Consider the following 27,023-nt stretch of genomic DNA (forward strand, 5'->3'; position numbering starts at 1 on the left):
CAATAAATAAATTCCAGTGTTCTATTTGCCTTATAACGAACTTTTATGCATTGATTAAAGGGCCTATTTGATAGATACAATGTTGAACGGAATCTTGAGTTTTAACTGCAGCCTTAGCAAGGGCGTCAACTATCATTTTCCTGCAGGCCAATGTGAAGGAATCCACAACATTCTGAATCATTGGTAGAAATCCAATCTGAAATGATGAAGTGGGAATAGACAAGCAGAAGGCTCTCTCCTAACTCATCTTACACTACTAGTATTAACAATAGTTGGCTATACCGAAACATAGAAATTAAGTACGAGAGACAGAAAAAGTATAAACAACAATGTAGGTTAAACAAAATACATACTTAAAAAATAATATATTGTATAAGCCGTTTAAGTAGATCACTTTATTTACTTTTGCACCTTGCAACACAGAATTAAGAAATACCACAACCTACATTAACACACCACAACTGAATAACGCATTGTTGAAAAGGAGAGTTTTTAAATGGGCGAACATATATATAAGTGATAATGGTTCATGAGTAAGTAATTAATTATCAAAAGAAGGCACCAAACCGGGAAGGCTATGTAGCACCATCAAATGAGCGAAATAATCAGAGGGCGCTAAATATCACCAAGGGTGCTAATACGAAAACAGAAATGCATAAGGCGAACGATATCAAAAGCATCCGAATCATCAAGAATTCTAACGAGGGACAAGTGACCGCAAAGTAATGGTTCATGAACATCAACAAATAATCATTTATTAAGAAACATTACATAATTTTGGAAGAAGAACGACCTGGGGCCAGATTTCCGAAGCAGTTACGCAAGCACTTACGAACCTGTACATCCTCTCAATCTTTGGTGGCTTTGTTTACAATTAATAAACAGTTAATGAGCTCCGAGGCATCAAGAGGCTGTTTATAACAATAAGAACAGTTGATTGGGAAGTTTTCATGCGTGTAAACTGTTTAATAAATGTAAACAAAGTTGTCAAAGATTGAGGAAAGATGTACAGGTTCGTAAGTACTTGCGTAACTGCTTTGTGAATCTGGCCCCTGATTTTTGAGGATCTGAGAAACACACAAATGAAACAATGTAGGATGACGGTCATGATATTAAAATGAAAAACACTTCATATGAGGACGTCGAGAGACAGGAAGAACGAGAGATAGCATAGAGATAAATAGTAAAAGAGAAGGATAAGATAGCGAGTTCATGGTAAAGAGAGAGACCGAGACGGAAAGAACGGCAGCTCGCAAGACAGATAGGAAGAGTGAGCAGGAGAGACTGAAAACATATACACAGCTGTTCCAAAAGATGTTATCAGACTGTGCATGTATTACCCCATGTGTGCGCATGTGTGTACATGCGTGGATGTGTTAACTAACACGCTATGATTGCCAGAGCCGAGCTTCACCTTCTACTCCACTTTTGAGATTCCAACTGACTGGTGTAAAGGTTCCTGACCCATCAAATCTACATTTGAAGCCGTGTATATAGCCCTTCTCTACAACTCCACTTCGTAGTTCAGTCAGTTTATTCAATGTGTGGAACACAGGAACTAGGGAAGATATGCTATGTTCAAGTGTGGCTGAGGGAAATATCTAAGAGGTGATGCTGTTTCCCGAGCATAATTATGAAACTGGACCTGGCTCGAACTCATGAAAACCAGTCAAGCCTCGTCCAACGTGTCAGTAAGTGTAGTATAGTTGTGACCTTGTGTGGCTGAAGGTAGTGTGGGGCTGCAGGCCCGGTGTGCCAAGTGTGGCTTCAACACCATCCAGGGGTAGTCGTCTATAATGCAGACAAGGGTATCTGTACCATCCTGGCTACTGCTGCCTGGACCTCGCTGGCAAGATGGGTGTTGTCATGGGTGTCTGTGTTGTGTGTGTTGTGGCTTTCTGTTGTCCGGGGGGTGTCAGCTTCCGGTGTCCGGTGGTTGTTTGCAGGCGATGTCAGACGGGTGTGGGCATTAGATGCCGGACAGGTTTGGGAAACTGGTTCAAGTTGAGCACGTACATCGAATGCCGGGCGGATGTGAGCATCGTATGCCAATCGGGCATGGACTGGCAGGGCTTGGGTGAGCATGGTGACCCCGGCTTGCGTAACACCAGTAGAGCGGAGGTCCAGGAACGCCAAAGTGGAGCAACAGAGACTCCACATCACAGCCTCTTGGTCCTGCTTCTCTCCAACAGTCTTCACTCCCCAGCCAGTCTTGGTGCTCGTATCCTCACCATTACTCTCATCTTCTTCCACCTTCGTATCAGCGTTATTCACCTAAGGGTAAAAAACTGTTTTCTGACTGTTAATTTTAATCTTGGTTTACCTAATTATTACCATCAGAATGATACTTATCCACTAACATCGACAGAGACTCCTATCGCCACCTACATGATTGCCATCTGGGATTAGTGTAAATGAACAAATTCCACAAGGGCCGTGATGAGGGTTCGAACCTACGTCCGAGAGGGTCCTAGACGTGCCTTAATCAACTTTACTGTGACATGGTAAAAGAATTGCAACCGGGAGTTCAACTGACCTCACACGGATCCTGCAGTCTCTCCGAGACACAAACCAGGATTTTACACAATTCCCCCATGCACCCGAGCGCTGTCAATAAGCTGTTCTACCTCTTCGCCCTTACTTTATTACACAGAAATCACAATAGCGTGATGCACCAAATGAACAAATTCACAAGGGCAGTGATGATTGACAGAGCCCAGGTGCATAGGGAAATTGCGTAAAACCCTTGTTTGTGTCTCAGATTGCAGGATCCGTGTGAGGTCAGTTGAACTCCCGGTTGCAATTCTTTTACCATGTCATAGCAAAGTTAATTAAGGCACGTCTAGGATCCTCTCGGACGTAGGTTCGAACCCTCATCACGGCCATTGTGGATTAGTTCATTTAATGCATCACGCTATTGTGATTTCTGTTTGTAATGAGAGCGCTGAATTGGAGATAGTCGGGTATAGGGAAGGAAAGGGAGGGTACAGTAATGGGGAAGCTGAGAGCAGTGGAGTAATAGAGGGAAGTGGGGTTCGTGATTGAGGAGAGGGAGGGGGATTTGGTGGAGGACAGTGGATGGTAGTTGAATGAGGTAGGACAGGATATGGTATGGTGAAGTTGGGTACCTGCATGGAATGGGCTTTGCTTGGCACCATTTTCATCAGCATCTTAGAGGCAAGGCTTCTGAAGGCAAGGATCCAGCATCCGCCTGGGCTGACGTTGAGACAGTTGTTGTAGGACTTTGGGGAGTGTGCGAGGGCGTGGCGTGCAAGGGCGTTATAGTGGGCTTGGTTGACGGTCACCAGGCCCCATACGCCTTCGTCGTCAACGCCCTGGGAACCAAGCACATCCACTACCTGTGAAAACGAGTGTTCAAGTCAGGTGGGGAATGAACGCCCCACCGGACCCCCTATGTTGGTTACTGTGGCAATGCTCGTGCTGCTCTGAGCCAATTGAAACTTAAATAAGAGAGGGATGATATTGCTCAAGCTATTCTCACCCCGACTCTGAGTCAATGTTTCTTCAAAACTTTTTCGGTTTATTCATTGTTATAGCCAATGATCATGTTTCATCTAAATTCACTTCAATGTGCTTACAATTTACTTTTCCTATGAAAAACATTGTCACACACACACACACACAGTGTGTGTGTGTGTGTGTGTGTGAAGGTAGTCACTGAAGGTTTCAGTGACTACCTTCAAGGTAGTCACTGAAGGTTCCATAATAGGAACAATAACAACTGGAGGGCAAAAAATTATAATCGTAGTCATATATAATCCGCCACCAAATGACAGAAGACCCAGACAGGAATATGATAGAAACAATATGGCCACCATTAACATAATACAGAGAGCAGCTTCTGTTGCTAGCAGGAATGGATCTGGACTACTAATCATGAGAGACTTCAACCATGGGAAGATAGATTGGGAGAACAGAGACCCACATGGAGGACCAGAAACATGGAGAGCTAAGCTGCTGGACGTGGCAACAAGAAACTTTCTAAGCCAGCACATCAAGGATCCAACAAGAATGAGAGGAGAGGATGAACCAGCAATGCTTGATCTGATATTTACCCGAAATGAGTGGGATATAAGGGAAGTCAAGATGGAAGCGCCCTTGGGAATGAGTGATCACAGTGTATTGAACTTTGAGTACCTGATAGAGCTAGGAATTATCCCCCCAAAAAAGAACTGGGAAACAAAAGGCTGGCATACCGAATGGGAAATTATGAGGAGATGAGAAGCTTCCTAAAGGAAATACTTTGGGACACAGACCTCAGAGCTAAGTCTGTACAAGATATGATGGACTATGTCACCCAAAAGTGTCAGGAGGCAGTAAGCAGATACATCCCGGCCCAAAAGGAAAAATCCGAAAAGCAAAAGAAGAATCCATGGTATAATAGGGCATGTATGGAAGCAAAGAAACTGAACAAAAGGGCATGGAGGAACTTCCGGAATAACAAAACACCAGAAAGCAGAGAGAGATACCAGAGAACCAGGAATGAGTATGTCAGGGTGAGAAGAGAAGCAGAGAAAAGTTATGAAAATGATATAGCAAACAAAGCCAAGACCGAACCAAAGCTACTCCACAGTCACATCAGAAGGAAAACAACAGTGAAAGAACAGGTAGTGAAACTTAGAACAGGCGAGGACAGGTATACAGAGAATGACAAAGAGGTGTGTGATGAACTCAACAAGAAGTTCCAAGAGGTCTTCACAACATAACAAGGTGAGGTCACTATGCTAGGAGAAAGGGAAGTAAACCAGGCGGCCTTGGAAGAGTTTGAAATTACGAGAGAGGAGGTCAAGAGACACCTGCTGGACCTGGATGTTAGAAAGGCTGTTGGTCCAGACGGGATCTCGCCATGGGTACTGGAAGAGTGTGCAGAGGCACTTTGCTTGCCACTCTCCATAGTGTATAGTAGGTCACTGGAGACGGGAGACCTACCAGAAATATGGAACACGGCGAATGTGGTCCCAATATACAAAAAGGGCGACAGGCAAGAGGCACTGAACTACAGGCCAGTATCCTTGACTTGTATACCATGCAAGGTGATGGAGAAGATCGTGAGAAAAACCTGGTAGCACATCTGGAGAGAAGGGAATTCGTGACAAATCGACAACATGGGTTCAGGGAGGGTAAATCTTGCCTGACTGGCTTAATAGAATTCTATGACCAGGTAACACAGATTAAGCAAGAAAGAGAGGTCTGGGCGGACTGCATTTTCTTGGATTGTCGGAAAGCCTTGGACACAGTACCGCATAAGAGGCTGGTACATAAGCTGGAGAGAGAGGCAGGTGTAGCTGGTAAAGTGCTCCAGTGGATAAGGGAGTACCTAAGCAATAGGAAGCAGAGAGTTATGGTGAGGGGTGAGACCTCCGATTGGCGTGAAGTCACCAGTGGAGTCCCACAGGGCTCTGTACTAGGTCCTATCTTGTTTCTGATATATGTAAATAATCTCCCGGAGGGTATAGATTCATTTCTCTCAATGTTTGCAGACGATGCCAAAATTATGAGAAGGATTAAGACAGAAGAGGATTGTTTGAGGCTTCAAGAAGACCTAGACAAACTGCAGGAATGGTCGAACCAGTGGTTGTTAGAGTTTAACCCAACCAAATGTAATATAATGAAGATAGGTGAAGGGAGCAGGAGGCCAAATACAAGGTATCATCTGGGAGAGAAAAATCTTCAGGACTCAGAGGAAGAAAAAGACTTGGGAATTGATATCACGCCAGACCTGTCTCCTGCAGCACATATCAAGAGGATAACATCAGCGGCATATGCCAGGCTGGCCAACATACGAACGGCATTCAGAAATTTGTGTAAAGAATCATTCGAAACTTTGTATACCAAATATGTCAGGCCAATCCTGGAGTATGCAGCCCCAGCATGGAGTCCATATCTAGTCAAGGATAAGACTAAACTGGAAAAGGTTCAAAGATTTGCCACCAGACTAGTACCCGAGCTGAGAGGTATGAGCTACGAGGAGACTACGGGAATTAAACCTCACTTCGCTGGAAGACAGAAGAGTTAGGGGGGACATGATCACCACATTCAAGATTCTCAAGGGAATTGATAGGGTAGATAAAGACAGGCTATTTAACACAAGGGGCACTCACACATGGGAACACAGGTGGAAACTGAGCGCCCAAATGAGCCACAGAGATATTAGAAAGAACTTTTTTAGTATCAGAGTGGTTGACAAATGGAATGCATTAGGAAGTCATGTGGTGGAGGCTGACTCCATACACAGTTTCAAGTGCAGATATGATAGAGCCCAATAGGCTCAGGAATCTGTACACCTGTTGATTGACGGTTGAGAGGCGGGACCAAAGAGCCAGAGCTCAACCCCCGCAAGCACAACTAGGTGAGTACAACTAGGTGAGTACACACACAAAAAAAACAGTGGGGGGGGGGGGGTCTTGATAGCAGAGTGGAGGGCGCTATGGACTCTTAATCCTAGGGTCCGGGTTCAATCCCCGGCGATGGCAGAAACAAATGGGCAGAGTTTCTTTCACCCTGATGCCTCTGGTACCTAGCAGTAGGTAGGTACCTGGGAGTTAGACAGCTTTAACGGGCTGCTTCCTCTGTACTTACCTAGTTGTACTTACCTAGTTGTGCTTGCGGGGGTTGAGCTCTGGCTCTTTGGTCCCACCTCTCAACCATCAATCAACTGATGTAAAGATTCCCGAGCCTACTGGGCTCTATCATATCTACATTTGAAATTGTGTATGGAGTCAGCCTCCACCACATCACTTCCTAGTATATTCCATGTACTAACTACTCTGATACTGAAAACGTTCTTTCTAATGTCTCTGTAGCTCATTTGGGTACTCTGCTTCCACCTGTGTCCCCTTGTGCGTGTACCACCCATGTTAAATAATTCATCCTTGTCTACCCTGTAAATTTCCCTGATAATTTTGTATGTGGTGATCATGTCTCCCCGAGCTTTACCGTCTTCCAGCGACGTGAGCTGCAGTTCACGCAGCCTGTCCTCATAACTCATGCCTCTTAGTTCTGTGACTAGTCTAGGTGGCATATCTCTGAACGGTTTCCAGCTTCGTCTTGTGCTTGACTAGGTACGGGCTCCATGCTGGGCTGCATACTCTCTGATTGGTCTTACATATGTGGTATACAAGGTTCTGAAGGATTCTTTACACACAGAGAGAGAGAGAGAGAGAGAGAGAGAGAGAGAGAGAGAGAGAGAGAGAGAGAGAGAGAGAGAGAGAGAGAGAGAGAGAGAGAGAAGAGAGAGAGAAAGTAATATGGGTCGGGAGTCAGCAGATTAGACAGCCATTTGTTAGAAAGGCGAGGTCCAAGATCTAACAGCTTGATCCTGCAGACAGAGTAAATACTCCCCCCCTCCCTTACACACACACACACACACACACACACCTGAAGGTTGGGGCAGTGGGCGCCGAGGGTGGCCAGCAGGAGGTTGTGGCCGCAGTACTGCAGCTTCAGGACACGGAGATGCACCATGGTGGTGAGGGCGTGAGCAGCCAGCCCCAGCTGCCGTTGGCTCAGCGTCCAGGTGGAGTCCTGCGACCACACACACATGTACCAACAGCCCCGTCAACCTTAACAAGAGATGTAATGAGCCACACAGGAATAATTTATTGCAAAAAAATTACGTTAAGTTTGGTTTTCTAAGCTTCAGTGCTAGTTTGGGCTAGTTCCAACCGAACAAGGAGATGGTAGTTGTGGCGATGGTGGTGGGGGTGGGGGAGGGGTGTATCGTCTTACCTTAAGCTGAGCGTTACTTCAGTTTATCTCATGATGCTGAATATTAGATTACCCTGTTACAGATGTCTGCACACGCACGCTGATGTCCCCCCCCCCTTACCCCCCCCCACACACAATCAATGCCACAGAGACATTAGAAAGAATATTTTCAGTGTCAGTAGTTAGTAAATGGAATGCACTAGGCAATGATGTGGTGGAGGCTGACTCCATACACAGTTTCAAATGTAGATATGATAGAGCCCAGTAGGCTCAGGAACCTGTACACCAGTTGATTGACTGTTGAGAGGCGGGACCAAAGAGCCAAAGCTCAACCCCCGCAAGCACAAATAGGTGAGTACACACACACACAACTTGCAATCTATAAAAATGATAGCCGAGTTGACCCTCTAAATTATAGACCCGCGTCATTAACAAGCGTGGTAGGCAAGACAATACAAACAATAGTTAAGCCAAATGGGTAGAACACCTGGAGTTATGACATAATAACGCAGCAGACAGTATGATTTTCGAACATAAGATGCTGAGTAACAAATCTACTTAGTTTTTATGATAGAGCCACATTGATACTACAGGAAAGAGATGGTTAGTTTGACTGTGTCTATCTGAACTTAAAGAAAAGGCTTTTGACAGAATCCCACAAAAGAGGCTGTTCTTGAGACTAGAACATGCTGGAGGAGTGACATACTTCCGACATAGATGAAATTTTTTCTAACTGACTGATTACCGCCCTCATATGTCTGAGACGATATACCTGACTGGAGGAGTGTTACTATTGGAGTACCACATGGTTCAGTTCTTGCACCAGTAATGATCATCGTCTAAATAAACGATCTACCAAAAGGAATACAGAATTATATGAACATGTTTGCGGATGATGCTAAGATACCGGGGAAGATAGGAGACTCAGACGATTGTCATGCCCTTCAAATTGATCTAGATAAATTAAGTCCTTGGAGCGTCAAGTGGCAAATTAGGGGCCTGACAGCTGAGAGGACAGCGCTTCGGATTCGTAGTCCTAAGGTTCCGGGTTCGATTCCCAGTGGAGGCGGAAACAAATGAGCAGAGTTTCTTTCACCCTATGCCCCCTGTTACCTAGCAGTAAATAGGTACCTGGGAGTTAGTCAGCTGTCACGGGCTGCTTCCTGGTGTGTGTGTGTGAGATGGAGAAAAAAAATAGTAGTAGTAGTAGAAACAGTTGATTGATAGTTGAGAGGCAGGCCGAAAGAGCAGAGCTCAACCCCCGCAAGTACAACTAGGTGAATACAACTGAATACAACACACACGAGCAAACGCAAAGTTATGGAAATGGGACTATTAATTTATTAATAACATCTTTATTGAGAAAATTAATTACAATTTGGCCTAATCTGAGGATTTCGATTAAGTCTTATTAAAGTGAGGATAATGCTGGTATTCTCTGTCACACAGGACAGAGGGTCATACATAAGACAATAGGTCTAAACTGTAGGCGGAAGTACATATATATCATATTACAATCAATGTTTTAATGTATGGATATATGAAAACCACTTTCTATTGTGCACTGCCACACAAGGGCAGGGATGGGTTCGTAAGTGATGCAGCTTAGAAGTAATATAAATATAAATTGTTCTTCATTCTTTAAAATGGACAAGCAAGTTTTGGGTAAATTGTTAGGATGTCGTCCAGGACACCTGAGTCAATGAAATAGTTACCCAGTTGGTGGTACAAGAGGCCAGGAGGTCTAAAGTCCTTTACGGTTTCACATTCAACAATATAGTGTTATAGTGAATGCACTAAAGGTTTATCACAGAGTTTACAATCTGAATATTCTGGTGCCTGGTCCGGTTCACATTGCCTGGTCCGGTTACTGTGCTGACCATACAAATACCTATTATTACAAAACTTGTCATAACTTTTAATACTGCAGCTTTCAGGTCTCTGGAGATTTCTTAGTTCTTCTAAATCTGAATTAATTTCTTTAATTTGTATGGTTCTAATAATTGCATTAGATAGTCCAAAGTCATAATCAATGTTTTCTTTCCTGCAAGCCTCATTGGCCAATCGATCTACAAAGTCATGTTTTCCAACTCCAACATGGGATGGGATTCACACAAATTTTATACAAGAGTTATTGTCATTGGCAAAAATTACATTCCATTTAATATTACAAGCTACTTCCGACATACATTGTGATGGGTTATTTAAGGACAGCAGAGTACTTTTAGAGTCACAGAAAATAACGTGATAGGAGACCAAAAGGTCCAGTACACAATGAAGGGGAACTGCCTACCTGTAACGACGCGAGAGAGAGACCTGGGCGTGGACGTAACACCTAATCTATCTCCTGAAGCACATATAAATAGGATAACGACAGCAGCGTACTCTACTCTGCCAAAAGTTAGAACATCATTCAGAAACCTAAGTAAGGAGGCATTTAGGGGGCTCTACACTGCCTACCTGAGGCCAGTCTTAGAGTATGCCGCCTCATCATGGAGTACCCATCTGAAGAAACATATAAGGAAACAGGAAAAGGTTCAGAGGTTTGCAACGAGACTCGTCCCAGAGTTACAAGGGATGGGGTATAAGGAGCGCCTGAAGGAACTGTGCCTTACGACACTAGAAAAAAAGAAGGGAGAGGGGGGGGGATATGATAGGAACGTATAAAATACTCAGGGGGGATTGACAGTGGGCATAGACGAAATGTTCACGCGGAATAGTAACAGAACGAGGGAACATGGGTGGAAGCTGGAACCTCAGATGAGTCAGAGATGTTAGGAAATTTTCTTTTAGCGTGAGAGTAGTGGAAAAATGGAATGCACTTAAGGAACAGGTTGTGGAAGCAAATACTATTCATAATTTTAAAACTAGGTATGATAGGGAAATAGGACCCGAGTCATTGCTGTAAACAACCGATGCTCGAAAGGCGGGATCCAAGAGTCAATGCTCGATCCTGCAGACACAAATAGGCGAGTACACACAAACACACACTAGGGAACGCAGGTGGAAATTTAGTAACCAAATGAGCCATAGACAATAGAAAGAACGTTTTAGTGTCAATAGTTAACAAATGGATTGCATTAAGCAGTGATGTGGTGGAGGCAGATTCCATACACAATTTCAAGTGCAGATATGATTGAATCCAATAGAGTTAGGAACCTTGACAGTCGAGAGGCGGGACCAAAGAGCCGAAACTCAACCCCCGCAAACACAAGTAGGCGAGTACACACGCGCGCGCGCACAGACACGGATGAGAGGACACACACCTAAACAAGATAACACACACACCTTGATGATAAGAACTCATCTAGACGACAAAACATGGATGAAGTAGCACATACATGATGGTAATGACACATATGAATGAAATAGTCACAAAACACTGAGCACACACACCTAACGAAGCGAACACCCACACACCTGAAAGCTCAGTTCCCTGAGGCCGGCGAGGCGAGGCAGGAGACTAATGAGGTCGTCGCGGTAGAAGGTCCTGACGTGGACGAGACGAAGAGAAGTGGTCGTAGCAGAGAAGAGCAGATCCAGCAGCCTCAGACTCACTGTGTCGTACACCCGCCAGTCACGTAGCACCCGCTCCTGCAACACTTTCTGATTACCCTCATGCTTCTGCAACACTTTCTGATTACCCTCATGCTCCTGCAACAGATATAATTGGCTCCTGCAACACACACAAAAGGCTACTGCTCCAGTAACATTCCCTTCCCCTTCCAGTAACACAGCTAATAGGCTCCTGCTCCTGTAACAGAGAAAATTGGCTCCTGAAACACTGAAATAATAGGCTAATGCTTCTGTAACACAAAGATAATAGACCCCTGCAACACAGACAATATGTTATTGCTTCTGTAACATAAATAATAGACTCCTTCTCCTGCAACACAAAAATAATAGGCTCTTTCACAACACCAGTTACGTTCCTCAACCAAAAATATTTACACGTCGTCAAATATTCATAGCAGGTTTATGCAACATTTTGTGTCCATAACTGCAATTGTAAAATATATGCAACTTTCTCGTGCAACACAATATTAAAATGAACAGCCTTGCAACTTGGTGCATTTTATATATATATATATATATATATATATATATATATATATATATATATATATATATATATATATATATATATTATATATATATATATATATATATTCAAGGACCAGGCTTGAATATATATATATATATATATATATATATATATATATATATATATATATATATATATATATATATATATATATATATACATTGTACAGCTTCTGCAACAATTAAACTGCCATCCGTCAATACAGGTCGACACGATATATACCTTTCGTTGCTGCAATGTCTTGCTGGATATTACTGATTGGTGCAATTCTGACAAAATAGAGAGTTTACAAAGCTAACGTTGTCAATGACATGGTAAACCATTGCTTCATGGTGGCACCTGACGCTGGAGTGCCATCATCACCCACTGCTTCATGGTGACAGCCGAGTCACACTTGCAGACCTTCGCTACGCCGGCAACAGCAGCTGCTCAACCAAGTTACCAAGTACCATAATACTGGCACAGGTGGATTACGGATGACCTCTTACTGTAAAGGTTGTCAAGGAGGTGCAGGGCCAGGCAGTGCATGTTAGGACGCTTGAGTACCACTACAGCAATGTTTATAAGTCTCTACCAGACGACAACAGTAATATCTACAAGACTCTACGTGACCACTCAAGTAATATGGAAGTCTCTACAGGACAAGACAGTAGAGTATTGTTTACATGTCTCTAATGAAAAGTCTCTACAGTAATATTTACACATCTCTACGTAACCGCTACAGTAATGTCTACACGTCTCTACCGGAAAAGACGCTACAGAAGCAGGCCACTGCAGTATTTTGAGACGCGGCAATGCTAGCCAAAAGTTTCCCCATCATCAACATTCTTCACATTCTTATGTTCTCTCTTCTATAACTGAACACTTTTAGCAGTTATTAGCTTCCGATAATTTCTCTTTTCTTAAATGCAAAATACTTTTGTGTTTAATATGAAATCTAAAAGAAAACCCCCGGCATAATTTGTCTTCAACACCCGTGGCGCCACGAACGTGTCCCGCTTCCTTCCTTCGCGCTACAATAACAGGATACTAGAGAAAGGAAAGCTGAAAGAGGATAGAAAGGAGAGGGAAGATAAAAGTGAGGGGTGGTGACAAATATTATTTTATATAATGGCCATGAAGACTCACAGGCTGCTTCTGCACCTGCTCGACATCTGTGGCTGCACCTCTGATTATAAAGTTAGCTCACACCTCGAGTATGCTCCACTATTTGGAAACACCTGTCCATTATCCCATCCCGACTTTTGGACAGGGTAGAGATCCGTGAAGGGTCAGCTCAAGCCTCGACCCGTCTAGGCCGGTCCTCACGTGAACATCAGAAATATGTTATTAACGGATGAAATCTAAACATCAAGGTGGCACCACTGGCCATTTCCCTCAGCTCAATGAACACTCCATCAGCAATTACTCATTCCTCTCCTGACACGCATCAAATGTTTCATAATTTTTTGTTAAATCCAGTCAGACGAGGAAATCAAAGATGCAGACCATAGGAGAGACTCCAACTTCACTCACCACCCGGCATAAAATTTGCTTGCTATTAAATATAGTCAAACTTACAATAAAGCAAATGATAAACCTAGGCTTCGAAAGGAGCTGTTAAGGCAAAAAGAGAAGGACCAGGCTTGAAAAAAGATAGAAGGACCAGGCTTGAAAAAAAGAGAGAAGGACCAGGCTTGAAAAAAGATAGAAGGACCAGGCTTGAAAAGAAGAGAGAAGGACCAGGCTTGAAAAAAAGAGAGAAGGACCAGGCTTGAAAAAAAGAGAGAAGGACCAGGCTTGAAAAAGAGAGAGAAGGACCAGGCTTGAAAAAAAGAGAGAAGGACCAGGCTTGAAAAAAAAAGAGAGAAGGACCAGGCCTGAAAAAAAAGAGAGAAGGACCAGGCTTGAAAAAAAAGAGAGAAGGACCAGGCTTGAACAAAAAAAAGAGAAGGACCAGGCTTGAAAAAAGAGAGAGAAGAACCAGGCTTGAAAAAAAGAGAGAAGGACCAGGCTTGAAAAAAAAGAGAGAAGGACCAGGCTTGAAAAAAAGAGAGAAGGACCAGGCTTGAAAAAAGAGAGAAGGACCAGGCTTGAAAAAAGAGAGAGAAGAACCAGGCTTGAAAAAAAGAGAGAAGAACCAGGCTTGAAAAAAAGAGAGAAGGACCAGGCTTGAAAAAGAGAGAAGGACCAGGCTTGAAAAAGAGAGAAGGACCAGGCTTGAAAAAGAGAGAAGGACCAGGCTTGAAAAAGAGAGAAGGACCAGACTTGAAAAAAGAGAAGGACCAGGCTTGAAAAAAAGAGAAGGACCAGGCTTGAAAAAAAGAGAAGGACCAGGCTTGAAAAAGAGAGAAGGACCAGACTTGAAAAAAAGAGAAGGACCAGGCTTAAATAAAAGTCTGATGAACAGCTTTTATTATATTTTCCTGCTGCTGATTAACCACCAAAATTTTAATTTAAAACTGGGTAGAAGAAAGAAAAAATAAAAAGTAAAAGAAATAGAAAGAAAAAGAAAGTAAAAAAAGAGAAAATGAAAATAATTAAGTAAGAGGATGGGAACGCTATGAAGAGTTGAGGACACGCAAGATTGAACATAATGAAGAGAGAACAAGCGAATATTTCAGAAACGGGAAATAGAAGACAAAGCGGAAATGAAAAATAAGAGTCGAGATAAATATGGAAGCAAAGAGAAAACTTAAGAGTAAAACAAGTGTAGAGGCGAACACACACCTGCATACGCTGGCGGACGATGTGAGGGAGGTGGGCGTGAACTATGTGCGTGATGTGCGCCTTGTTCCCCTGCCAAGACCTCTTCTTTGTGGCCCCCGTCATGAGCGTCAACACCGCTGACTCCGCCAAGGCCTCCAGGTGCGGCGCCTGCGCCCTCCTGTCCTCACCACCAAGATTTACCTCGCCATTATTACCATTGTTTCCGTTAATAGCGTTAATTCTGTTGTAACCATTGTGCACCATCTCTGTTGGGAGGAAAACCACGCACCTAAATTAAAGATGACTTTCAAAGACTCAAATATTGTTACTAATTTATTCCAACGCAAATTGTGACTGAATGTTCATTTGAATAATTAAGGAATAGAGAACATTAAAGAATATTGTGTAAGTGAACACTTTGATTAAATTCAAGAATATCAGATTAAATAACTTTCATGAAGGCGAGGGAAGTCAATTAGAAGCTTGGGTAGATCAGGAGAGTATGAGCAAAAGATGAACATTCATAATCCCAATAAGAACAATGTACTTTTCTGCGATGAGACAGAATAATTACATTATATATTTTCAGACTTAAAAGCAATATATTTATTCTCGTATTAACAGTAAAAAGCTTAAATCTGTTACCAACAGTAAAAATTAATCTGTTAGCAACAGGAAAAGACAATGTATTAACAACAGGTAAATGCTACATCTACTAACGATATCACAAAGGCTACATCTATTAACAGTAGTTAAAGGCTAAATGTATTAATAAGAACAAAATGTTAAATCTAATAAGCTAAAAAATCTCACTGAACTCTCTCACAAAATCTCACTTTCGTCTGTCCCGACTTTCAAGTTTGGAAGTTCAATTGAACTTTAATTATCTGCTTTGTGATCATTCAAAGCGTACCTTTACGACATACGGTTCTATAACTCCAAAGTTTGAGCTGTATGGTTAGGTCACAGTAGTTAGCTGACTGATATGTTCATCTCATTTCCTCAGCCCATCCTCTAAGACAGGGGCGGGCAGCCTTTTTAAATGTGCGCGCCAAAATCTCCAAATCTTTGATGCAAAATTTTCTCGCATACCAAACGAAATTTTGGGGAGCGTGTTATTATTTTCTGCCTTAAGTATTGGGAGAACTTTTCAAATAATCAAATTTCAAACTAGTGCGGTTCAATCAAAGTATATTCCACGAGTGATTATTTTAAGTCGTGTAAGATTGCATGAATGTAAAATTTACTACCGAAATTAATAATGGTCGTTCTTCCCTGTTGATAGCACGGTTATTTTTTTATTAGCCTTTAAATGCAATTCTCGCTGGCATATACAGCTACACGATTGAAGGTAAAAAATGCTAATATCAGCAAAAGACTAAACAATAATTCTGAATCTTTTTTTCTTATATATATATCAGATTAATCAGCCATAAGTTTTTTCAAGTTTTCCAAATATATCCAGCACCCACACTCAGTCGTTTTACTTGGCTAAAGCACAATAAAATAAAGAAAACTATTATATTCTGGGATTAATTCTTAATTCCTTATGAGTAATACATAAAAATTAAGCAGCTCAGAAAATCTTATCGTAATTACCCTGAAATATGGGGAAAACCTAGAAATTTTATTCAATTTAGTTATTCATTTATTTATTTATTAAATAAGTTAAATTTAATTTGATATTAAATTATTTCTTTAGAGAGCGTACTGTATATTTTCAATTTCATCCCACTAGTAGCCTCCTTTACAAACTTGGATTGTTAAAGATCAAATTTGTATATTTCTATATGTTCTACCAAATCAAAATTAATTGACTGATAAATTTGTTACTACTGGCTATTCTACGATTTCAAGAATGGTTAATATTATGGATACGGACAAGCTTAGCTGTCTTTGTAGAATGCAGCCTGGTTAACAAGCAATAGACACATCTGAATCATGTAAACTGTCTCCTCGTTGACCATGTGGTTATGGTGTCGTCGCGTGTAACGTGATAAACTAGTCAAGTTGCTACTAATGTGTCATGCCGTCACAATTTCACGTGCCGGAATATGTAGTACTACGCTGCGTGCGCCTCACGGGAAGTCAACCTTGATGGCGTTGTCTCTGTACAATGGCTTCTCCGCCTCCCTTCCTGCTCCGGACGCGTCCAGAACGGTTCGGTTTTTATTTCGAGAGGAGTTAGTTTATTTAATATATTTGTTTATAGATGATTCTGTTCATCACAGGAAAGTGATTTTTAATATTCATCGTATTCCACAGACTGCTGTTTTAAAGATTATTTATTAATATTATTCTTGAGTGAATTTAATATTGATGACGTGGCAATGTAACATTTTCTAGTAGACCCGCCATAAAAATTTTTTTAGTAGGGTTAACCAAGGTATTTGATAATTATATTTTAGTATTAATTTAACATAAAACAGCAACTCCTTTCTTACATATTATGTTAAGGGTTAATAAATGATGTCAAATTTCTACACTGAATACACCTCCCAGGTTTTATGAAATTCGTTTCGTGGATAAGCAAATCAAGTTACTACAATTATGCACCTTCCTACAGTAATGGTGCAGAAGTCAGTCGACGTGTGGACGTGTGGCCGCCTGGCGAGTGGCCCAGCTAAACGGGACAAAACTTGTGAATCAGTGTATCGCAGATACACATGGCTGAGAAATCAGCCCGTTCTCACGAGGGTTTCTAACGTCAAAAAACTATTGTACTAAAGTGTCTTATTCTAACTTGCCAGAGGAACCGCGAACAAAAAACGGAATATTACGTCAATTTTGTGAGCAGCTATCATTTTCTTGTATGACAGTTTTTGGCTTTATGTAAAGTATACGTCCAAATGCGATGTGCTATTAGGAGGACGAGTTGGTGAACATGTCATGTTTGTTTCATTCTTAATACTTAAAGGCATCACTAGGACAAGGGCAAACACCAGCAAATTTGAATACATTTACTGGACAAAGCACATATACAATACATACACACATATAATAATAATGAATCCTACACTCTATACTATTTCAGTCAGGTTGCACTCCAACACCATCAGAACTCTATCATCTGCTTATCCAGTGGTATCCTATCTCCTGATTCACCACCTAATACTACCAACCTCCAAGTAGGTCAAGTCTTATAACACAATGTTGCACTATCAGCAAGAGAATACATATATATACACATACAAGGAAAACCAGTGTATGGCTGCAATAACATAAATATTAGTATAAATGTTCCTTGATATACAACAATGATCAATCGATCACCCTATTAGTCCTAGAACACATATGTATATCTCTGCAGGTAATCCAGCCTACGACTATAACTCTATACTTCAGTATAAATACTCCTTGGCACAAACATGGCAAACTGTCACTCACCTTTCACTGCGTCTTGCACGCTAATGACAACCAAACACTCTACCAACTCCCTACAAGTAATCAACCAGAACTTCCCTTCCACCTCTGGAAGTTCACCACCTTGACATCTTCAGGTTCTTCCGGGTTTATCTACCAGGATCCTCCACAGCTCTCCTGGCTGCTACACCATGAAGTTTCCTCGAACAGAACTGGAGTTTCGCCACTGGTATTACAGAAGCACGTGACACTCCTCTTCACTGCTTCTCACAGCTCGAGGACCTACTCTTCACTGTGGGGCTACTCTTCCTCAGAGTACACTACTCCTTCAACAGCCTTTGAGTCTCTTCAACTACTCCTTCTCTGCTGGCTTCGAAGTTCTCAGCAACTTCTTCCAAAGACAAACCTACAACCCATTGACACGCCAATAAAAACGTTCCCCCTTAAACACATAAACGAAATAATCCACACAATATGTTTGCACCTAACATATCTCTGATCTCTTCATACTGTGAGAGTGGACTTCCCCGTTTGGGCTGGTCCATGCTCCGCCCGGCCAGGCGGCCCTCGAGGCAGCTACCCCACCAGGAGCTGGGGTCCCTCAGTCATCTGCCAGCACTCAGAGGAGACGGACGTCGCTTCGTCCTCCAGAACGTTCCTCCCTCTTCACCGTCTTATTTGAGGCCTTTTGCCTTACTAAAACATGTCTAACTTATCAATGAACATTCGCTACTGTCGCTGGGCACACGACCAACTACATGTAATCACTATAAACTGGCTTAAAATCGTGCTTACCACAGATTGTCTAGTCGAGGGCGCTCTCCCTCTGACGGAGTCTGATCAGGGCGCTCCCACGGCCCACGATAAAGTCTCTGGGCGGCTTAACAAACTCTCCTTGCCATCCAGGACTTTAGACCTCACGTTCCCAGCTCGATTCCACAGCTGGAACGTCTGCACACTTCCTTTCTCTTGAAGGTATATCACTAGGGGTTCCTCCCTGTCAGGAGCTCACACGGAGCGCAGCTTCCCCTCACGATGTCTGGTACTAAAGTGGGGTCAGAGCCCTCCCGAAGCGAGCCTCCAGCAAATTATCCACATCTCATAACCAGTCATTTATCTATTTTCTTTTTCCCTGCCCATATTTTTAAACTCTCTGTAAAATTTACCCAATTATTTTTACATATGAATCTTCATGTCTATATATCTCCGACTTCCTAGTCAGGTCAGGCTTGATAGAATAATTCTCATAGGGGAGACTCGTTTTTCGGTTGCCTGGGATCATAACAGCTGCAACAGTATTTTTGTATGTTGGACCAAATAGCTGCTATTAGTATTATAATGTTAGAAGGATGGTTACTGGCTCCATTACCTACCAACCAACCAACCTCCCTCCCTCCAAGGATGATGAATATTCAGTACGGTATTCGAGTCATTCCACACAAGGCGTGCCCAGGTGTTCCTTCATTAAAGACATCTTTAGAGAATTAATAACACACAAAATCGTGTATTTTGTGAAGACAAGAAGAGTGCGTGTCCAGTTCATAACGAGCTGGGCGTCTCACATCCCGGCCTCTCCAATACCATCTAGTATTTTGACGAATAAAACCCATAAGGCCAAAAAACCGAGTTACTAAAAATCATAGCGACTTGCAAAATTGACGTGATAACCCGTTTTCTATTCGTGAGTCCTCGGTTAGGTTAGATTCGGAGGAATTAACGTTGTGAATGGTGGAGAGGGCGGGCCGCTGACCGTGTATACCTAGCTCCTCACCCCGGCCCCTCCTACTCACCCGTCAGATTCCAATAATGCTTATTGTGGGGGACAGTAAGCCTGTAAATATAGGCCTATTGCCGTCCTTGTAGCTCGAGTTACAGCCCCGCTTCTGTGTCAGGTAAGTCCACTACAGGGTTCGTCATAGCCCGTGCTACTTGGAACTTTATTCCTTTAAGCCGAGTGTAGAAAACAACAACAACAACGTCCCTCGAGACCAACTACTGACCTTTACCCATGATGCAACCTACCTACAACTACCCACAACAGTTGCTAAACTACCAGGTAGCTATTCACTTCTTGACGAACCGAGGCATCAGGTGAAATGAAACGTGCCCAATCATTTCTGCCTTGCCCGATGAATGAACCCGGCTCCCTCGGTTGAGTGCATGGAGGACAGACAATTAAGCTTCATGAATCATGCACATCAACAGCTTGGTAGTTTGGCTGGAAGGGAACAACCCTAAAGTTGTTCACTAAACCCTTTGTTTCTCACTCTCTTCTCCCGATTGACACTTTGGAAAAAATAAACTTTTAATTTGTCCAGTGTCAACCAGTTTTTTCAAAGTACAAAGGGTATTAAATGCATCAACATGGGCAGCTTATGTTCTCGTGGCTGCTTATGTTCCTAAGTCATTTTATCCTGTCTCTGTGTTGGCTCGGGGTCTTGAAGTGGGTAGAATGTAATTGTGTTAACTGGTTGCCTATTGCTGGCCCTTATTTTTTGATGTGAAGCGCCTCGCTGATGTCCATTCTTCTGTTGCCGTTATACCTGTCGATTATTTCACTGAAATAATCGACATAACAGAATACTGGACATCAGCAAGGAGCTACAGCTCAAAAAATCAAGTCCAGCAATCAGTAAACACTTAACACAATTATATTCTACCTACTTCAGACCTTGTGTGTATATATTACACACAAGTTTCCCTAAATATTCAAACCCGACGGAATAACAGATCAAGGATCAAGGAAAACATTTTTCTGTGCGAGACAAACAAACAAGACCAAATTAAACAGTACTCATTAAACACAAACAAGAGCATATCGTTGATACATGCACTCAACATGGTTCATATGTGGTCTACCTCCACAGCAGCCCATTTTCTCGATTTGCCTCCTCCAAAAATACACTACCTAACTAGAAACGTACAAACCCAAGCAACCTAACCTATCAAATCCGATGCATAAAAAAAGTAATTTGTAGGCCGTTACTTGTCACAGTAGGTTACGCTACATAACATATAGGTTGCGTTTTTTACGTTGAGAGGACGAGTTGGCGCGTGTGCGCACGCAAATACATGGGAAACGTTGGTTTAAAATCCTAAACATCCCGTACATACACACAAATAATAGTCCTAACGGTAAAACACCTTCTAACGTCACTATTATACACAGACGTTTATGTTCAAATGTTAGTATTCAATACACATCAAAACAAACCATTAAACATTGGACATCAAGTAAACATCACATTTCACGTGACATCGTTAAAAAGCAATACCTTTGAGATGATCTAATGTGAGATTCTGTTACAGAAACTCTCCTGTCCTTAAGCGAAAAGAATTTCACTGATAAATGAAGGAGCAGAGCGGTCCAACACCCTCACTCCTCAGCTGCACTAGACAAACTGTTCTCCTGGTGGCTGACTCGTTTGTAATTTGCTCCAGCTGTTGCCAGAGATTACGAATATAGTTGCCAGTTGTCCGCCAGAATTATCCTGACTTGCGACTTATAATACTTTGGTGTTTATTGACTACGTGCATTATAATGTAATGTTTCGTATTTTCTGTGTATTACACCTTTAAATTACATAGATTTGTGATATAGGAGATAATTGATTCTGTAGCCACATACAAACTATTTTTTTGCTGAAAGGAAACAAGCGCTGAGAGAATTTAATGATTTCTAGTCAAATGTGACGTCAACCAGTCATGTTTTTTTTTCAGGGATATTCCTGCGCGGGCCCTAAGCCTCTGGCTAGCCCACTAAGTGTTGCTTGTTTCTGTTTTACTTGGGCGGAGTATGAGTATTTATGACTCGTATGGTCGCTTCAGTAAGATTTTGCCATATGTGTTTAACAACTTCTGCTCTAATGAATCTAAGTTGAAATCATAATGGGTACTGTGTTAGATAATGTTCCTGTGGTCTGTCGGGCATTTCTCCACAGTGCTGACATTTCCTCTCATCTTCCGGAACCTGTAAGCCTATTTCCCATGCACATGGGTATCCAAGCCTGATGCGATGTAAGTACTTCTGTTCCTCTACTGCTCCCTTTCAACAAACTAAGTGGCTCGCAATTGGTTGAATTATCATGAAGATCTGACAGTCACATGGTTAATATTGTGTGCGTGTGTTTACTATTTGTGCCTGCAGAATCGAACTATTAACTCTTGGACCCCGCCTCTCTGACCAATATATTTTTCCTCTATTATGTCTACTACATATATTTCTCTCTAACACACATCTCAAAGAAGCAGCCCGTAACAGCTGTCGAACTCCCAGGTATCTCTTTACTGCTAGGTGAACAGGTACATCAGGGTGAAAGAAACTCTGCCCATTTGTTTCCGTCTCCGCCGGAAATCGAACACGAGCCATTAGGATTACGACATCGGAGCGCTGTCCACTCAGCCGTGAGGTTCCCCTGTGTATTCACCTAATTGTATTCACCTAGTTGTGCTTGCGGGGATTGAGCTCTGCTCTTTCGGCCTGCCTCTCAACTGACAATCATTCAACTGTTACTACAGCCCGCACCGTAACTACTAATTTTTTCACACACATACACACACACACATAGAAGTGTGTGTGTGTATTTACCTGCCAGAAATTTGGAAAGCAGCTAACGTAGTCCTGATATACAAGAAAGGGGATAGACAGGAGGCACTGAATTACAGGCCAGTGTCCCTAACCTGCATACCATGCAAGCTGATGGAGCAGATTGGGCGAAGAAAGCTAGTGGAGCACCTGGAGCGAAAGAACTTTGTAACACAGCATCAACATGGGTTCAGGGATGGCAGGTCCTGCCTCACAGGGTTACTTGAATTCTACGACCAGGCGACAAAAATAAGGCAAGAAAGAGAAGGGTGGGCAGACTGCATATTTTTGGATTGTCAGAAAGCCTTTGATACAGTGCCACACAAGAGGCTAGTGAAAAAGCTGGAGATGCAGGCTGGAGTGAAAGGGAAGGTACTCCATTGGATAAAGGAGTACCAAAGCAACAGGAGACAATGAGACTGTGTGAGGGGGGGTGAAGTCTCAGATTGGCGAGACGTTACGAGTGGAGTCCCGCAGGGGTCAGTCCTTGGACCTATACTGTTTCTGATATATGTAAATGATCTCCCAGAGGGTAGAGAATCGTTTCTCTCAATGTTTGCCGATGATGCAAAAATTATGAGGAGGATTGAAACTGAGGACGATAGTAGGAGGCTACAAGACGACCTAGACAGACTGAGTGAATGGTCCAACAAATGGCTGTTGAAGTTCAACCCGAGTAAATGCAAAGTAATGAAACTAGGCAGTGTAAACAGGAGGCCAGACACAGGATACAGAATAGGAGATGAAGTACTTAATGAAACGGACAGAGAGAAAGATCTAGGAGTTGATATCACACCAAACCTGTCTCCTGAAGCCCACATAAAAAGAATAACGTCTGCGGCATATGCGAGGCTGGCTAACATCAGAACAGCGTTCAGGAACCTATGTAAGGAATCATTCAGAATCTTGTACACTACATATGTACGACCAATCCTGGAGTATCTGGCCCCAGCATGGAGCCCGTACCTTGTCAAGCACAAGACGAAGCTGGAAAAAGTCCAAAGGTATGCCACTAGACTAGTCCCAGAACTAAGAGGCATGAGTTACGAGGAAAGGCTGCGGGAAATGCACCTTACGACACTGGAAGACAGAAGAGTAAGGGGAGACATGATCACAACCTACAAAATCCTCAGAGAAATCGACCGGGTAAACAAGGATAAATTATTCAACACTGGTGGGACGCGAACAAGGGGACACAGGTGGAAACTGAGTACCCACATGAGCCACAGAGACGTTAGAAGGAACTTTTTCAGTGTCAGAGTAGTTAACGGATGGAATGCATTAGGCAGTGATGTGGTGGAGGCTGACTCTATACACAGTTTCAAATGTAGATATGATAGAGCCCAGTAGGCTCAGGAATCTGTACACCAGTTGATTGACAGTTGGGAGGCGGGACCAAAAAGCCAAAGCTCAACCCCCGCAAGCACAAATAGGTGAGTACAAATAGGTGAGTACACATCCCCAGGAAGCAGCCCGTAGCAGCTGTCTAACTCCCATGCACCTATTTACTGCTAGGTGAACAGGAGCATCAGGGTGAAAGAAACTGCATAAAATCATCAGGTCAAATGGGGGGACCCTTGACAAGCCGACGGCTTCCTGTACACGTCGTGGCCTAGTGAGACGTTGGTCCCTCAGGTAAACTGAGGAGTTTGAGTTGTTCTCCGCCACTTTGTGTGGGTCTGTATGAGCTTGACTGTGTACTCACCTAGTTGTGTTTGCGGGGGTTGAGCTCTGGCTCTTTGGTTCCGCCTCTCAACCGTCAATCAACTATTGTCCAGATTCCTGAGCCTACTGGGCTCTATCATATCTACATTTGAAACTGTGTATGGAGTCAGCCTCCATCACATCACTGCCTAATGCATTTTATCTGTTAACTACTCTGACATTGAAAAAAGATCTTTCTAACGTCCCTGTGGCTCACTTGAGTACTCAGTTTCCACCTGTGTCCCCTTGTTCACGTGCCACCCGTGTTACGGGCGGTGTGTGGGTCTACGTGACCTTCAGTTTGTGTTAGTTTGTTTGACCTCGATTACACAAGGCCTTGTGTAATCAAGGTTTCTGTAATCATTGTTTAACCTTGACTGTGTGGGGGTTTATGGCCCTACATGACCTTGAATTTGCGTCGAGTATGTGGGTCTGTATGACTAAGTATGTTGTGTTATTATAAGTAGGTCGTCCACTGCTTGCCTGATGTTTGGATGGAATAAATTGAAAATTTGTCCTTTCATGCTGCCTCAGATATATTGAATTTTATTGTTAAATGAACAATAACCAAGAGCCCCAAAGTCATGGAAGTTATTAACTGTTTGTTAAATGGTAATTTAATCTGTCCAAAAATTTCGGTAAAGTGTAATGCTTGACATGAAATAGTGTAAGTTTCTAGATGTTTGTAGAGTTGCTTAGGGTAGAAAGCTCAAGTATGATATAGAACCAATAGCATTATTCTTGTATGACTCAAAACCCATAACATTGGTCTCGTAAGACTGAGAACCAATAACAATGTCCAGTGTTCTGGCATACCCTACTCATGTGATTCAAGACCAATAACATTGAAATTCTCTGTAATCTGTATGAATCACACATTCCCGTGAGCTGAATTAATTGGTCTAATACAAGGCCGACATGTTACAATTTCTCCTTGCAAGAGTATATGAATTTGTTTCTCTCTCTCTCTCTCTCTCTCTCTCTCTCTCTCTCTCTCTCTCTCTCTCTCTCTCTCTCTCTCTCTCTCTCTCGCTCATTAAAAGTTGCTCTATTATAACATTTGAATGAACTATTTAGGAAAATCAGACGTACAGGTAGACTCCAAACACTGATTGTTGAGTGGTGGAGGCAGACTGCAAACAAACACTGATTGATTGATTCAGATCTGCCTTTGATTGTAGGAAGAGCAAGGCAAGTACAGCTGGGTAAATACTGTTTGGCAAGTACAAGTAAGCACGAAGTCTTAGGGAAGCACAAGTAGTTAAGTACACATGTACACCAACATAAACCTTGATATTATGTGACTAGAGAAGATCTGAAAGCTGTTCCATTTTCCTCGGCAATAAAATGTAGAGAAACCTCCCCAACCCTGCCTTACCTGTGGTCACGCGAGTGCCTGTCTGTCTTGTGTGTACAAGCGTCCTCTCTCTACTCCCGGCTACACTTGCTCTCTGTTATGTTGAGTCCGGTGTTATGATGTCATAAACCGCACCAGAGCTCTGACCCCTCCAGACACATATAGAAGAGGCAGGTGCCATGTCTGATTCTTTCAGGCAGTAAACTGCCATAATGGAAACAATTTCCGGTTTTAGTAAGTTGATAAGGGTTAGGGTATTGGATGTGCTCACTTAGCGTGTGATTCACCTATCCATCTACACTCACCCATTCACCCCCCCCCCCCGGCTCAACCATCATAATAACCCTCTCCACCCCCACCCCCACCCCCCCCCGGCTCAACCATCATAATAACCCTCTCCACCCCCACCCCCACCCCCCCCGGCTCAACCATCATAATAACCCTCTCCACCCCCACCCCCACCCCCCCCGGCTCAACCATCATAATAACCCTCTCCACCCCCATTCCCCCCCTCCCCCCACCCCCCACACATACGTAACCAGAAGAAGCTATTTGGCTTCGGACTCAGACTCAGGGAGGCTCTTTTAAATGCATAAGAGAATGCACAAGATTACTCTACCGCCCGGACAATTCCTGCTACGTAAAGAATCTAAATTGCTCATAATCACATGAATTCGTTCTTGATTTACAATCGGGAATCCCGGGTGGGATTGAAATGGTTGGGCACGTTACCTGTCACCTAATGGATCTGCTCACGTAGCAGTAAATAGGTACCCGGGAGGTAGGTACCTGTCATGGGGTTGCATCCTAGGGAGGATCTCGATATCAGCCTAAAGAGTATATATATTCATTGGCTACCTGTCCCCAACAAAATGCATTATTGATTATTATAAGTGCAGCGCACCATGGACCTGAATACATGTTAGCGCAGAGCACCATGGACCTGTATACATGTTAGCGTAGCGAACCATGGACCTGTATGTAAGCTAGCGCAGCGCACCATGGTCCTGTATACAAGCTAGCGCAGCGCACCACGGTCCTGTATATATGTTAGCGCAGCGCATCATGGACCTGTATACATGTTAGCACAGCGCACTATGGGACTGTAATAAAAATATTCCTAATCCTCAGAGTTCTACAATTCTGATTTGCTAAGACAGGGTCTGGTCCCCGACACCCTGCTGTGTGGGGTGAAGGTGTGACTATCACAGATTATCATCTCTGCATCCCACATGGCTAACTCGCTCCTTAATCATCTTCAGCACCACCCTCTATGTTCCACTTCTTAATTAAATACAAAGTCATCTAAGTTAACTAATTTATAATTTTAAGAAACTAATTTTTTCACTAAACGTCTGAAATTTCTCCGTGTTCCATAAGTATAACGTTTTGAGAGGTTTGAGTTACATTTTAATCGAATTATGGAATTTGCATTAGTTTTATCCTCTCTATCTACCAGACGGAGAGGGCTGAAAAACAATTTAATAAAGAAC

The 27,023-nt window shown here is 42.8% G+C and overlaps 1 protein-coding gene across 4 annotated transcripts; it reads right to left on the bottom strand.

Annotated features, from left to right (window-relative positions):
- Positions 1–353: 353 nt before the first annotated feature.
- Positions 354–21,318, bottom strand: LOC123775316 (uncharacterized). 4 transcript variants are annotated; one of them, XM_045770374.2, is made up of 6 exons: positions 21,160–21,318; positions 14,543–14,787; positions 11,149–11,322; positions 7,399–7,545; positions 3,129–3,359; positions 354–2,274 (listed from the first exon to the last, which is right to left on the bottom strand). In XM_045770374.2, exons 2-6 carry the CDS (start codon positions 14,783–14,785, stop codon positions 1,792–1,794), a joined length of 1,278 nt encoding a protein of 425 aa, XP_045626330.2. In that variant the 5' UTR covers positions 14,786–14,787; positions 21,160–21,318; the 3' UTR covers positions 354–1,791. The 4 variants fall into 4 exon arrangements, with proteins under 4 accessions (XP_045626330.2, XP_045626329.2, XP_069161825.1 ...); XM_045770373.2 differs by having other exon boundaries at positions 11,149–11,382; XM_069305724.1 differs by lacking the exon at positions 21,160–21,318 and adding an exon at positions 16,404–16,622 and having other exon boundaries at positions 11,149–11,382.
- Positions 21,319–27,023: the final 5,705 nt, after the last annotated feature.

Source organism: Procambarus clarkii, chromosome 56, assembly GCF_040958095.1.
Source record: "Procambarus clarkii isolate CNS0578487 chromosome 56, FALCON_Pclarkii_2.0, whole genome shotgun sequence".
In the NCBI taxonomy this organism is placed as follows: Eukaryota; Metazoa; Arthropoda; class Malacostraca; order Decapoda; family Cambaridae; genus Procambarus; species Procambarus clarkii.

Coding starts and splice junctions, on each gene's coding strand:
- LOC123775316 (XM_045770373.2), bottom strand. CDS start 14,785: ATGGTGCACAATGGTTACAACAGAATTAACGCTATTAACGGAAACAAT. Junction 11,383..14,542: donor TCGTCCGCCAGCGTATGCAG/GTGTGTGTTCGC, acceptor TATCTGTTGCAG/GAGCATGAGGGTAATCAGAA. Junction 2,275..3,128: donor GCAAAGCCCATTCCATGCAG/GTACCCAACTTC, acceptor TTTTACCCTTAG/GTGAATAACGCTGATACGAA.